Source organism: Canis lupus, chromosome 30, assembly GCF_011100685.1.
Source record: "Canis lupus familiaris isolate Mischka breed German Shepherd chromosome 30, alternate assembly UU_Cfam_GSD_1.0, whole genome shotgun sequence".
Lineage (NCBI taxonomy): Eukaryota > Metazoa > Chordata > Mammalia > Carnivora > Canidae > Canis > Canis lupus.
In genome coordinates, this window is record NC_049251.1 from 12107765 (window position 1) to 12121664 (window position 13900).

At 39.3% G+C, this 13900-nt stretch overlaps 1 protein-coding gene across 3 annotated transcripts in view; it reads right to left on the reverse strand.

Moving 5' to 3' along the window:
- Positions 1 to 5012: 5012 nt before the first annotated feature.
- SLC30A4 (solute carrier family 30 member 4) overlaps positions 5013 to 13900 on the reverse strand; it is a 31687-nt gene continuing 22799 nt past the window's right edge. The window contains exons 6-8 of one of the 3 annotated variants that reach the window (XR_005381589.1): positions 13231 to 13365; positions 12207 to 12656; positions 5013 to 5141 (exon numbers count right to left, since the gene is read on the reverse strand). Coding sequence is in view for 1 of the 3 variants with exons in the window: in XM_038580312.1 (XP_038436240.1) it covers positions 12502 to 12656; positions 13231 to 13365 (290 nt within the window). In the remaining 2 variants the exon portion in view is untranslated. Of the gene's footprint in view, positions 5142 to 7852; positions 8008 to 8230; positions 12657 to 13230; positions 13366 to 13900 lie in introns of those variants that run through there. The other 2 variants (XR_005381588.1, XM_038580312.1) reach the window with 2 other exon arrangements.

Sequence of the window (13900 nt, forward strand, 5' to 3'; positions counted from 1 at the left end):
CTTCTTAAGAATTTTTAGGTCCTTCTGCTCATGACTCACGGTTTCTGCCTTGGATGCCTTGCCCAGAAGCAGCCCTAAGCCCAGGATCTTGGTGGGAGGAAGTGCCAGCCCAGTAAGATGTCCTCCTTGAACTGATGGCATGATCTGTGCTGGGGTGGTTATGAGTGACTCAGATCCTGCATCTCAATTGTATATTGAAGTTATGACTTTGAGGTTGTTTGTAGGATGTCAGGAAGGCTTCTAGTGAGGCCAGGGAGGCTCAGGAAAACAAAATGGGAACATTGGCAGCTGCAGCCACCGTTCAGTGAGCACCCAGCACATGCCAGGTGCTCTGTGGGCATCACCTCACATAGTCCTCAAAACAGTCCCAAGACCAGGTGACATTATGACCTCTGACTTTAACAATGAAAAAACAGAGCCCAAAGAGGTCAAGTAATTTACCTAAGTTCATACTGATGGAACCTGGATATAAACTCGGGGTCACTTCCACCCCGGTGAGAAGAGGCTGATGGTCAGGATGATCTGACCTGAAATCTCAGATAACAGTTTCTTTCCAGCCTTAGAAGAATCCCTGGTGTCAGTGTCTTCCTGCATTATACTAAGTAGATGTGTCTAGTCAAGATACTCAGGATTTCTCAGTCACGGAGCAGGAGGAGAGGACAATTTATTGAACAGCAAGCACTGTGCTAGACGTTTTATGGACATCACCATAGTTCACTCCCAAGCAGACCTGGGAAATCCAGGATGTTACCTCCTATAGCTGGGAGGTCTAGATGCTTGCTAAGGTCACCCAGAGATTAAGTTCACGGAGCTGAATCTGAGCCCCACAGGCTGGACCCAAACTCGCCCTTGCCATCACACTATGCCACCTCTCCTCGACGGCTCACCGACAAAGTACACAAGAGAGGAGGCAGGAATTGCACAGCCCCTCAGGGTCTTCATTTATTTAAAAAAAAAAAATGCTAGTAAGCCTCGGGCAGTTCTGGGAGAGATGAGGTCAGAGTTAAGGTAACCTGTCCATCCGGTTGCACAATTGTTGAAGCAGGCACATTCCTTCCGAGCTCCTCTTCACACTCCCCCACCCGCAGCCGCACACGCAGCCAGGTTCTTGCTGTGGCCCAGGGCAGCCGAGAGCATCACGAAATTCAGCATTAGAGGATCCCAAAGGGCTAAGAGCATGGATGCTGGGGCCAACCCATCTGGATTTGAATCCCAGCTCTGCCGCTTGCTAACTGACCTTCGGCTAGTTTCTTAAACTCTCCTCGTCTCAGTTTCCTCATCTGTAAAACCAGGGCAATAATAACTCATAAGGTTGTTTGGTAAGATTCCCAAATACCTAAAAAGCTTTTATCCTTTTTTTTTTTTTAATTTTTATTTATTCACAATAGTCACAGAGAGAGAGAGAGAGAGGCAGAGGCACAGGCAGAGGGAGAAGCAGGCTCCATGCACCAGGAGCCTGATGTGGGATTCGATCCCGGGTCTCCAGGATCGTGCCCTGGGCCAAAGGCAGGTGCCAAACCGCTGCGCCACCCAGGGATCCCCTAAAAAGCTTTTAGAACAGTGCCTGGCATGTACAGTGTGAAGCATTCCATCAGTGTATTATTATTATTATTATTATTATCACTAATACTATTATTCAGACAGCCAGACTGAGGGCCAGCAAAACAGAATAACTTGTCCAATGAGACACCCCAGCAAAGCTGAGACCAGAATCTGTTATTTTGCCTCTTACTGTACTTGTGTATACTCAGTTAAATGTTTTAACAGTGACAATAAAGATTAACTTAAACCCCATCAATACTTTCAAAGGAGTGTGAGCTGTCCCCCAATTTCAAGCTGAAAATAGTAGCTGTTCATCTTCTAAACGTTAAGTGTCTTTGCAAAACCAATGAGCTGTCGTGGGCAAGCCTGGAATTGACAGGAACTAGCTCCTGGCTACCACAGAATACACAGATTCTGTAAGTGATAATAAGTACTGGCTGTTAACACCAATTTAGTTGCAGTTAATTGTGTAATTGGGGTGTTTCAGAGAAGCAGCTAATTTCCGTTGTAATCTTAGAGATTGAAAATAACCAGAAATTCTTGAATAGCTGTACTATAATTATATATATCGTTTAAGTATAAAAAACCCACTTCTTTGGGGGCACCTGGGTGGCTCAGTCAGTTAAGCATCTGTCTTCAGCTCAGGTCATGATCCTGGGGTCCTGGGATTGAGCTCCGCATCAGGCTCCTAAAGAAAAAAACCAAATTGGCTCCCAAAACCCAATTCTTTATTATTGGGAGTTGGCCAATCTGGAACATTTTTTCAGAGGTACAGTTTTGTGCTAGGGTTTCAGTTATATTATGGGAAAGAGATTACAGCATCGACAATGGGGGTATCTTAGGGCTCCTTAAAAAATTTCCATGCAGGGGCAGCCTGGGTGGCTCAGTGGTTTAGTGCTGCCTTCAGCCCGGGCTGTGATCCTGGAGACCCTAGGATCGAGTCCCATGTTGGGCTCCCTGCATGGAGCCTGCTTCTCCCTCTGCCTGTGTCTCTGCCTCTGTGTGTGTGTGTGTGTGTGTGTTTCTCATGAATAAATAAATAAAATCTTTAAAAAAAATTTCCATGCAAAAATGGATATTATAGTTTCCAACATTCTCACAGGCCTCCTGTGTCTCTAACACTGGAAATTCAAAGGGAAGAGCTAGGTCCCTCCCTAGGGGCTAGCCCAGTGGTGGCTCTCACAGTGACCAAACAGGGAAGACGGGCACAGAGGAGGGGCTCCTAATCCACATTGGGAGGGCAAGGAAGGCTTTCTGAAGGAGATGATGTCTGAGGAGAGTCTTTAAGGATGAGTTGGGTTTTGTAACATAAAGAAGTTGGGGAAATGATCTTCCAGATAAAGAAGGGGCAAAGGAGCAGAGGCTAAGAAAGTTGGCCTTATTCTGAGACCTGCAAGACTGGCACTGCCCAGTGAAGTAAAAAAAATGATAGGCAGTGCATTTGTAAAGAGATGAACATGTAATAATGATGTGTTCTCAGCACTTTTACTCTGTAGCTCATTTAATCCTTATAAAAGTCACATGAGGTAGGGACAGTTAATATTACTGCTTTGCAGATGGAGACACTGAGACACAGAAAAGTTCAATAAATGATCCCAAATCTCACTGTTAGGAAGGGGGCGGCCAGGATGGAAATCTGAACAGCCTGCTCTGAGTCCATACCTCTGTGTGAGCTCACAGGGAAAGCATCTATTTGGGTTGGAGCTACCTACTAACTAACCCGGATATCTACTAGATCTTACCCACTCCCAACCAAGATGAGATCAGCTTCAACCCATAATTCCATGGCTTGTGGGAAGTTCACTAACTTCCTGGAAATTTCTGTGAATTACTGGAGGCTTGTGTCATGGGTTCACATTCTCGATGTAGAACTTCTGAGCTGTTTCTTCATTTCAATCCTGTCTTGGTGATGGTCCAGTGGTGGGTACAACCCCTTCTCCTTGATTTAGCGACTCTTCCCTCTCCCCAAGCAATATAAGCATTGACTGAAGATTTGGGGGATTGCTGTGACTAGTGGGTCCTAATTTATGTTGACTGTAACGTGAAACAGCCCCTCCCCCAGGTGCAGAAGTGCACTGTCTTGGGGGCAAAGCAGTGGCAGGCTATAGAGGAAAGCCCCCTGTGGCTTGGGTCCCAACCCTTCCCAGTCATGGGAATGAGGGCTGAGGAATGAAGAGAGGAAAGGCTAGTGACCTCATTTAGTACCATTCTAGTACCTTAGAAAACTAGAACTCAATTATGAAATAAACTTCTGGCTACTTTTTTTTACCAATCATGCATATAAATGCTAGAAAGTTGAGTGTTCCTGAACTATTATACTTCCATTACTTTTATACATCTAATCTAAAACTTGGTTGTGATTTTGACTACATTATTCTACACTGGATCCCTTTTGTAATACTTGTTTACTAATTATAACTATTTAAGAGTTATGACCTTCCAATCCTGCATTATGACTCTACCTATGTGACATTGGCAAGGTATTTAATTTCTGGTCTCCGTTTCTTCATTTGTAAAATGAAGATTATAATATTCATCAAAATACCATCATGAGAATTAACTATTAGAGTGCACAGTACGGTGTCTGAAATGCAGTAAAATCTCAAAAAAATGTTAGCAAATATTTCCCCCGTTAAACCAAAAGTTGGCTGTGGTTTGGTATGGCTGACACATGAGAGGTAGGGAGTGGTTGTGGACAGGATGGAACTGTCGGTGGAGAAGTGAGCAGTCACCAAATTAGAAGGATTTTGTATGTCATTACCAAGAGGATGGATTTCATCCTACAGGCAGGCCACAGTTTCTCAAGCCATCCCTAATGGGAGTTTGACCTGTTTGTAGGAGTGAGGATATGACCCAAGATGCTCTCCAAAAATATAATATTGTTACATTTCCTATTTAATTTTTAAAATACATAGGAATTTTGTGATATAATCTATAATATGTTCAGTGGGAGGGAGGTGATCTTCAAAGATCAATTATAAGATTATAAAATGAATGGCATCTGGAAGTAGTCTCAATATACCCTGTAAAAAAATTCCAATCAATTAAATCAACTTTTTGAAATATCCCAATTTCAGTTACTGGTATCATGAGAATGTTTCTCAAACCAAATATATTTATATGGCTAAAACACTGTAAATTATGTAATATTTTATCTTAGAGCTTTAAAAAATATGCTGGACTTTACACAAAAAAGCAAAGACAGGATGGAATGGGATTGTATTCAGATAATGCTGAACTCCAGCCAGACTGTAAAGTGATTAAGAGCCTGTTGGGGGACGCCTGTGTGGCTCAGTGGTTGAGCTGTCTTTGGCTCAGGGTGTGGTGTGATCCTGGAGTCCCAGGATCGTGTCCCACATCAGGCTCCATGCACTAACCTGCTTCTCCCTCTGCCTATGTCTCTGTCCCTCTGTGTCTCTCATGAATTAAAAAAAAAAAAAAAAAAAGAGCCTGTTGGAACTAGGATTTGCCTGTAGCCTTCACAGGTTTTATGTTTTAATGAATAGAAGTCCAGGAAACTCTCATCTTCACCCCATTTCTTCATGCCAGGCCAGAAATCCACTGTCTGAGGCATACATCCTGCTGCCAGCTGGATTCCTCTGGAAGGAAGGAAAGATAATGGAGGAGGGTGGGGGTGGGGTCAGATCTGCAATCCTAAGAAAATCAAGGGAACAGAGGTGATCTGTCTTGCTCCAGGGTTGGCCTTACATTCATGGGGTCTCTGAAAATTTTCATTAAAAAAAAAAAAAAAAAAAAAATCCTACTTTCTTTTTTTTTTTTTTTTTTAAAGATTTTATTTATTTATTCATGATAGTCACAGAGAGAGAGAGAGACAGAGAGGCAGAGACACAGGCAGAGGGAGAAGCAGGCTCCATGCAGGGAGCCCGACGTGGGATTCGATCCCGGGTCTCCAGGATCGTGCCCTGGGCCAAAGGCAGGCGCCAAACCGCTGCGCCACCCAGGGATCCCAAAATCCTACTTTCTTACCAAGAAATAGCTCAATATATTTTGTAGAAAAACTAACCCCCACACACTTTTTCCATGGCATTTTGTTAAAGGGAACAGAAGTGCTAAAACAAAGAAAACCCCAAACCCAACAAAACCCCACAAACTAATATGCAGAAACTGGCAAGTAAAACATAGACAATAGGGATTTGAAAGTTGGGAAGCCTGGATGGCTCAGTGGTTGAGTGTCTGCCTTTGGCCCAGGACATGATCCTGCAGTCCCAGGATCAAGTCCCGCATCGGGCTCCCTGCATGGAGCCTGCTTCTCTCCTTGCCTGTGTCTCTGCCTCTGTATGTGTCTCTCATGAATAAATAAAATTAAAAAAAAAAAAAAAAAGGAATTTGAAAGTCAAACCAGAATGAATTTTTGAAAAGTTCAGGAAAGGAGACATGGAAGCTATGTGGTAAGTTACACAGTATCCTCTTCATGTTTATTGGGTAATTCCCATAGGCCAAACTTCATAGTTCACTGTTCTGTAAGTCACACGAGAGCCTTAAACCAGAACGTTGCTTGAAAATGATATCTTTGGTGATATTTCACTGAGGCTGGATTTTTAAACCTCCTAACCTTAAACACATGATTTATGTAGAGATGATATTTAGTCAGAAGGCTTCATACTTCCTACTTAAGCTATTTCATAGCTTACAGGAATTATAATAGATCATAGTTGGAATTGAATTATAACCAAGAAATATTTTACTAATATATTAAATAAAACTGAAAATTTGACATAAATAACAGTTTGTAATGCTGTTACCCCAACTTAGAATTCATTTTAGCATCTGACATGGACCAAAAAAAAAAAAAAAATCACACATTTTAGATAGATCTAGCTAAGTAAATAATATGTAACACCTATCTAGTATAACTTATCTAAAACTAGATTCCATTACTATTTTCAAAAATAGATGTATCTCTCCCTGGGTGACTCGAAAACTTTAAAGAACATATTTTAAAAGCCCTTGGGACACCTGGGTGGCTCGATGGTTGAGCATCTGCCTTTGGCTCAGGGTGTGATCCCAGAGTCCTGGGTTAGAGTCCCACATCAGGCTCCTTGCATGGAGCTTGCTTCTTCTCCCTCTGCCTCTCATGAATAAATAAATCTTTCAAATAAATAAACAAACAAGCCAGCCTGCCAGCCAGCCCAATAACCGATTTTCATCTTATTTAGCAGATAAAATGTTATTTTTCACTTGTGAGCTACCAGGTGGCACAAACTACACAAAGTACTTGATATATACATACATTTTAATTTCCCTTTTTTGTCATAACAAGTGAAAATTTAAAAATCAAGTAAATAAGCCTTTATATTGAAAAGTATTTTTTTAGGATCGAATTATTTTTTACAGAGCACTCACACATGCAGGGTGGGGACAGAAGGAAAGGGAGAGAATCTCAAGCAAACTCCCTGCTGAGCATGAAGCCCAATGCGGGGGCTCGATTTCACAACCCTGAAATCACAACCTGAAATCAAGAGTTGGACACTTAACTGAGCCACCCAGGCACCCCTTTTGAAAGTATTCTTAAATGATCCTGGAGTAGAAAACTGCTTTGCTAGTAAACATTAGGACATATGGCACATAATGTTTGAAATCTTGCTATTCTTTTCCTCTTTCTGCCCCAAACTCCAAGGAGGATATAGAAAAGAAAAAAGATAAGGAGAGGTAAAGAACCTTTGATGGCTCAGATGGCCTTCAGATTGGACAGTCTCAGAAGCTTCCAAGCAGGATCTAGAAGTCTGCTGCACTCATAATATGCTATTATAGCCTTAAAATACAACAGTGTATGCCAGGGGTGGGCAAACTTTTCTTATAAATGGTCAGACAGTAAATATTTCATATTCGTCCCAAGTACTCAACTCTTCCACTGCAGCATTGGAGCAGTCACAGACAATATATGATCACGTGAGAATGGCTGTGTGGGAGGAACAGTTTTACTCTGAAATATAAAGTTCAACATAATTTTCACATCATTTTCTTCTGATTTTTTTTTTTTATCCATAAGAAATATAAAAATCATTTTCAGCTCCTTGGACCATATAAAACAGGCTGCAGGACAGAACTGGCTCGTGAGGCACAGTGTGAGACCCCTTGTCTACACTACTGGAGGGTCACCCTGTCATGACACTCAGACCTCACGAAGGCCCTCACCAATCTTTTTTTTTTTTTTAAAGATTTATTTATTTATTTATTTATTTATTTATTTATTTATTTATTAATTATGATAGATACACAGAGAGAGAGAGAGAGAGAGAGAGAGAGAGAGGCAGAGACACAGGAGAAGGGAGAAACAGGCTCCATGCCAGGAGCCCGACGTGGGACTTGATCCTGGGACTCTAGGATCGCGCCCTGGGCCAAAGGCAGGCGCCAAACCGCTGAGCCACCCAGGGATCCCCGGCCCTCACCAATCTTTAGCAGAAGCCTTGCTCTTGCCTTTCTGCCACTGTTCCTGGCCTGGGGCTGCAAGGATATTGAAAGTGACAGAGAAAGTTAGATTCTTTTAATATTTTTTTTTCCTTATCTGGATGTTTTTTTTTCACGTTTATTTCTTAAACATCTCAGAGGGTGTTACCATCTGAGTTGATATAACTAGTTAGGTTACAATCTACTTTGAATGCTTTTTGAGATTATTATGATGTTGTAAGGCCTACTGCTATTATTTAAATAAAAAAAAAGTCAGAGATTTAAGGGGGATTGTAGATTTTCATTTTTTAATAAACCACACAGCAAAACAATACTTTATTTAATAAATGTATAGGAAATTACAATTTGAAAATTGCAAATACAGTACATATACATATGCTATACTTTGATCTTAAATTACAAGGGCAAACCCCAGCTTCAAAATCTTCCTAAAATCAATCATATGCAAAATACCTGGTTTCTGAAAGGGCAAATGGAAAATTATATACAATTTCTTAAACTGTGTTATGGCTTACTTAATAACATTATTTTTTTTAGAGAAGCAAAAGCTTTCAAATATACAGTATCTTCCAGGTGCAAAGCTGACATACTACTACTGGCCATTTCTATTTTGTGTTGCAATTACTTCAGAATATACTTAATTACATTATTATAAATTGATACTGGCACAGATTTAATTGGGGAAGTCTCTGTAAATGTTTTCCAGTCTTACCAAAAATCAGAAAATGTTCATTGGTCCTCACAATATGATAAGAACAGTGTAAACCCTTTGTAAGCGAGAAATCAGTGACAGGATGGCCTGAATGCACATACACAATTCAATACTGACAAACTCCCATGACAATTTCTTCTAATTTGCAGGTACCTACCAACATCACAAAAAATATCCCTGATTGGTGAGCTGTAAAATAAATTGGATACCCTGTCTGGCAAGACTCACATGACATATCTATAGTTAGAAATAAAACTTAATCATTTGGAAATCAGACTCACCTCCCCTCAACACAGCATAGCAAGGAGTCATTATTCATTTGTGACTAATACCCAACTGGCTCATAAGCTAAGTGTGGTTTAAAGACAAACTGAGCCAAATGAACTAATTTTATATCTATTAACACATACTGTAACTTTAAATTTACTAGATGTAAAGTGGAGTCAACAGCAAAATTACCTAAAACCTTATTCCAAAGGGGTTCAAATTCGGTAAGGGCACACTATTCATTATGGTGAACCAATTTATATAAATTCATAGAGAGAAAATAAATTTAGGGATGCCTGGGTGTCTCAGGTCTTGACCTCAGGGTCTTAAATTTAAGCCCCACACTTGAAAGAAGGAAAGAAAATAAAGGAAGAAAGACAAATTTAGGTAATTGTGCTTATTTCAGAAGAGTGGTTGCTGGAGAAACACAACCCAGAGTCTTCTTAGAAATGATCTTCAGTCATGGTTGTATAGTGTGGGCCATTCCTATCACACTTACTCTGTAAAGCTCAATGTGCAAAGAAATTTGGATGAGAAACAAGCAGCTGTTAAAAAAACAACAAAACAAAACAAAACAAAACAAAACAAAACAAAACAAAAAGGTTTTGTTACCCCTAGAAATACATTACCTTACCCCTAGAAATACATTTTACAAGTGGTGCTTTGTTTTTCTGAAAGATCATTTTCCTCACATTAAAATGAAAGGGAAGCTCATGTATCTAATCTCGCCTGTGTCTATTCTGGGAAAGTTCTACTAAAGACAGTGTCAGTGAGGACACCTGGGTTCAAGAGACAGAACCAGAACACTGAGACATTTAAGAGCAGGATAGTTTTAGAAAATGGAAATAAAGTACCAAAATTTGAAAAGAGAAAGGTAAAATAAGAGATCCTGTGATTTGACAAACAATACTGATGAGAGCTGCAAGCTGCAAAAATCTGGGCTTGCATCACACAAGGCACAACTAATGGAAAGTGTGTGGGAATTCTGCTTGTTTGTGGTTTTGCATTTCATAGCCCTCTGATGCCATAAAGATGCCTTATTCCACTGTATTTCTCACATTAGATTTCTAAGGCAGCGTAGTTATTAATGAAAAATAGGGTTTTCCCTAAAATAAATCAAAATGCTGCCTCTAAGCCAGAGCTGTGAAACACATTTTATATACATAAGTAACTCTGATTATTTGCAAATGTTAATTAAAATACACCACACTGAAGAACTGCCCAGTTTTTATGCTGTGATCTGTCCTCCCAGTGCAAAAGTAACCATGCTAGGTGTTCATCCATAGTTACCACCGCTTGTCGTAGGTCAACTACGACAACTCTCCCTTGTGAGGGCTGGCTGAGGGCTGTAACTCAGGGTTGCAGCTCAGCAGGTGAGGGACACACCCAAGGCTCCTTATCAGAGGCAGACCAGTCCCTGGTCTTATCTGCTAAATTCACATCCTTTTTCCTGGGTCTTGTCAAGTTACAAAAAGTGACATCTATCAATTCTGTCTCACAGACCCAGTAAGTACAAAATCTGTAATCCTTGCTACAAAAGACAAAGGCAGGAGACTTCATATGTACTTCACTTTAAATAGAACGTGGTCATTAGGATTTATAGAAGTTTTCAGTGATTCTGCATTTTACAAAAGGCTCCTTTTCTTTCCTCAAATGGATTTTAGACTGTTTTATCAAGTAACTTTTCAAGGAACAGGTCAATATGAAAATTAAGATATACCTAATCTAAGATATAGGAAAGTTTACAAGAAATAAGCTCAGGGGACATGGGAAACAGCTGCAAATATGGAAAACCATTCGCATATAATGCATACTCTCTTCCTTTTACTTGCTAGGTACCCAAAGTCCTTAAATGCCCAAATGTTCACTGAAATGCTTCTCATTTATTCCTATTTGCCTTTCATATAAATTCAGGTAAATTCAGGTTTTCTCTTCAGTTTACTTATAGTGAGGTACTTGGTAGAAAGAAAATCTGTTTTCCACCCTTTTTTGATATTATAAATCATCTGCATGTTTATGTAGGCTTTCAATTCACAACTTGTCTGTCTGGTACACTGTACTTTGCTGTGATTTTCTGAGGATCCCAAGAACCATATCCATTCTTGGTTAAGAAACTGTCCCTGTGAAAATGGACTCCTAAAGTGCATAAAGATAATCTCAAAACCAACAGTGGCAAAATGGAACATGAGTATTCACAGCTGCCTCTTTAACACAACTGTTACCAATTAGGTTACATTCAGTTTGGAAAGTTTCATGTTTAGCCTCCCTACACCACAGACTGAATGTCTATCCCTATTCCCCTGCTTTAAAAAACACAAACACTAGGTCAAAAACCCTTGACATTCCCCGCCCCCACCTCCACCCCGAGTAATGTCTTCTCCCCATCTCTTTGGGCATTTCTGCTATGGTATTATTGGAAAACCTCAAGATTGTATCTTAGGGTTTCTGAAGTCCATGGAGAATCCCTAACCCTTATCATCAAAGAGAAAATCTCTCTGGAGGAATGTGGTTAATCTACACGTGGAAAGACGGGCATTACAAACTGAACCTCAGTCCTCCAGAGTTTTACCCTGAAAGGGCACAAACAGACTAACTGGGCAGGAGGCCTGAAGCAAGGTACCAAGCAAACTTTTAGTTCTTAAAAGGGCAGAGGATCACTGTTTACATTTTGCAGTCTCCTCCTATTCTTAAGTAAAGATAATTCCATGAACAATAAAAGTGATTTCAGGAAGACTTAAAATCTGACATTCCACACTCCATCCTTACTCCTATATTTTGTTTTATATTATCATATCATAACGTGAGTTTAAGATGAACTTCTGCCTTTCAGGATAGTACTGAAAATATTTCCTAAGTATTCCTAATGACAGGGACCACAATACATAAAGATTTGGTTCTGATTAAGGTTACAAATAACCAAAAAATGTTAACTTTGAGATGCAAAACCCTGTAACATCTGAAAAAAACTGTTTATAAAGTATAACTATAACAAAAACATTATTTGTGAAATAAGACATTTCTGAAACGGGGAATACATGCTTATTCCACTCTCTGGATAATTTCTAGTACTCTCTGAAATCTGTTGAGAAATAATTTCTGTAAAAAGAGAGCTGGGTGTCAAATTCCAGAAGCTGGATGTCAAGATTACATAATAAAAAAATTCAGTTTTCCAGCACTGGCTTGATAAAAAATGGTCTTTAAAAAGAATTTTTAAATGCAAATACTGAATTCTTGATGCTTCCTTTAAGACACGTACTCTGTCATAATGAATGATGTATGGTCTCGGATTGTCTTCTTTGAGGTATCTGTAGAGTCACATCTTATTCTGTAGTGTTTTGGAAACATCTTCATCTGAAAATCATGGTGAAGTCTCATTTTTACCATTAAGCAGAAACTAGTACTGTCAGGCTGAAGTGATTGTTTTGAAAGACTGGTGCTTGATATGGACACAGCTGTCAGGGATTCCATTTTCTCATTCAGGTGTGTGCGGTTATTGCTCTCAGGTCTGTGACTGCAGGATCAATAGGCAGTAGTCCCCAAGATGTATAAAATTAAGGACTGGAACTCTGACAATGTGCACAAGTTCTGTCCACTTCTTGCCTGTAACTTTGAAGCTGAATAGTACATTTATACATGCCAAATGTGTTCAATAATAAATGCTTTGCTTTGGACTGTACTTCCTCCCATTTAGATGAACTTCCAGGAACTGCAATGTCAAGAAAATATCATTACTATTCATTGTACATAGTTACAATGATACAGGGAAATAACAAACTTAGTATACAGTGAACCTATTAGTTTGATTTCTCCTGTCCTGAAGCCACTGTTAGAGAAGTATGCCAGTTTCCAAAGCCAGGATGGCTTTCTCATTATTCAAAATCCTCCAGTCCACTCTCGGGTAGAGAAAGAATACTAGACATCAATTACAAGTCTTTTGGCTTTTGTACTTTTTAATATTTTGATAAATAAGAAACATCAATCTGTGAAACGACTTTAGGAAGTAAAAACAGATCTAGCTTTTCTTATCTAGAAAAAGCACAGTAAATATACTTCATGCCTTAATCTGAAGGCAAAAATCAATTTGTAATGTCTCATCTCAGAGATCGAAAATTATTGCTCTGCTGTTATTATTGATCTGCAACTCTCCTTTTGAAAAGCCTGACCCCCTCCCTTAAGGTAAATCTTTCCAGCAGACAAGTCTTCCTACTTAATTATAAGCACATATGTTTAATTCCACAGATAAAGTCCACCAACCCCAGCATTTATTGTCAGCAACATACTTAGCTGTATGTGTACTATGGCAGTAGGCTTTCCTGAAGTGAGAGACCAGATATTTAAATCTTCCACGGAATATACATCTTCTATTTTCATCAAGGCTTCTTTGATATAGTCTACATTCAAATGGCTTGGTACACCTATTAGTTCAGAATATATATTTATGAGTAAAGTTTATTTTGGGGAAGAAAGTTATACATTTCTGATGGAACTTTTTTTCCCCAAAGAAACCAAATGGCTTTTACCAAATTCAGTTTAAATGGACACTCAAAAATATCTATAAGATAAACCATGCACACATAAAGATATGTATAAGAGGTTAATAACTAATTTTTAAAATGTTCGTTTTCGCTAAAAAGAAATATCAAACTTGAATACTTCACTTAATAAGCTACGACAGACATAACAGAAAGAAAGAAAAAGGAACATCCAATGATGATGAACGTATTGTTGACAACTTACATACTTATACATAATATCAGTAAGTAGGGATGTTGAAAATACAACAAAGTAGCAGGTTAAATGGGAATTAAGGAATTAATAAACCACTAAACATAAATGTATTAAAAATCAAAAGAGTTTTATTTTTGATCTAACACCACAGTTTATTAGCAGCATTACCTTGAGTAAGCAAGTTATGTTACCCCTCTGTAACTCAATTTCAATTTGTTGGTA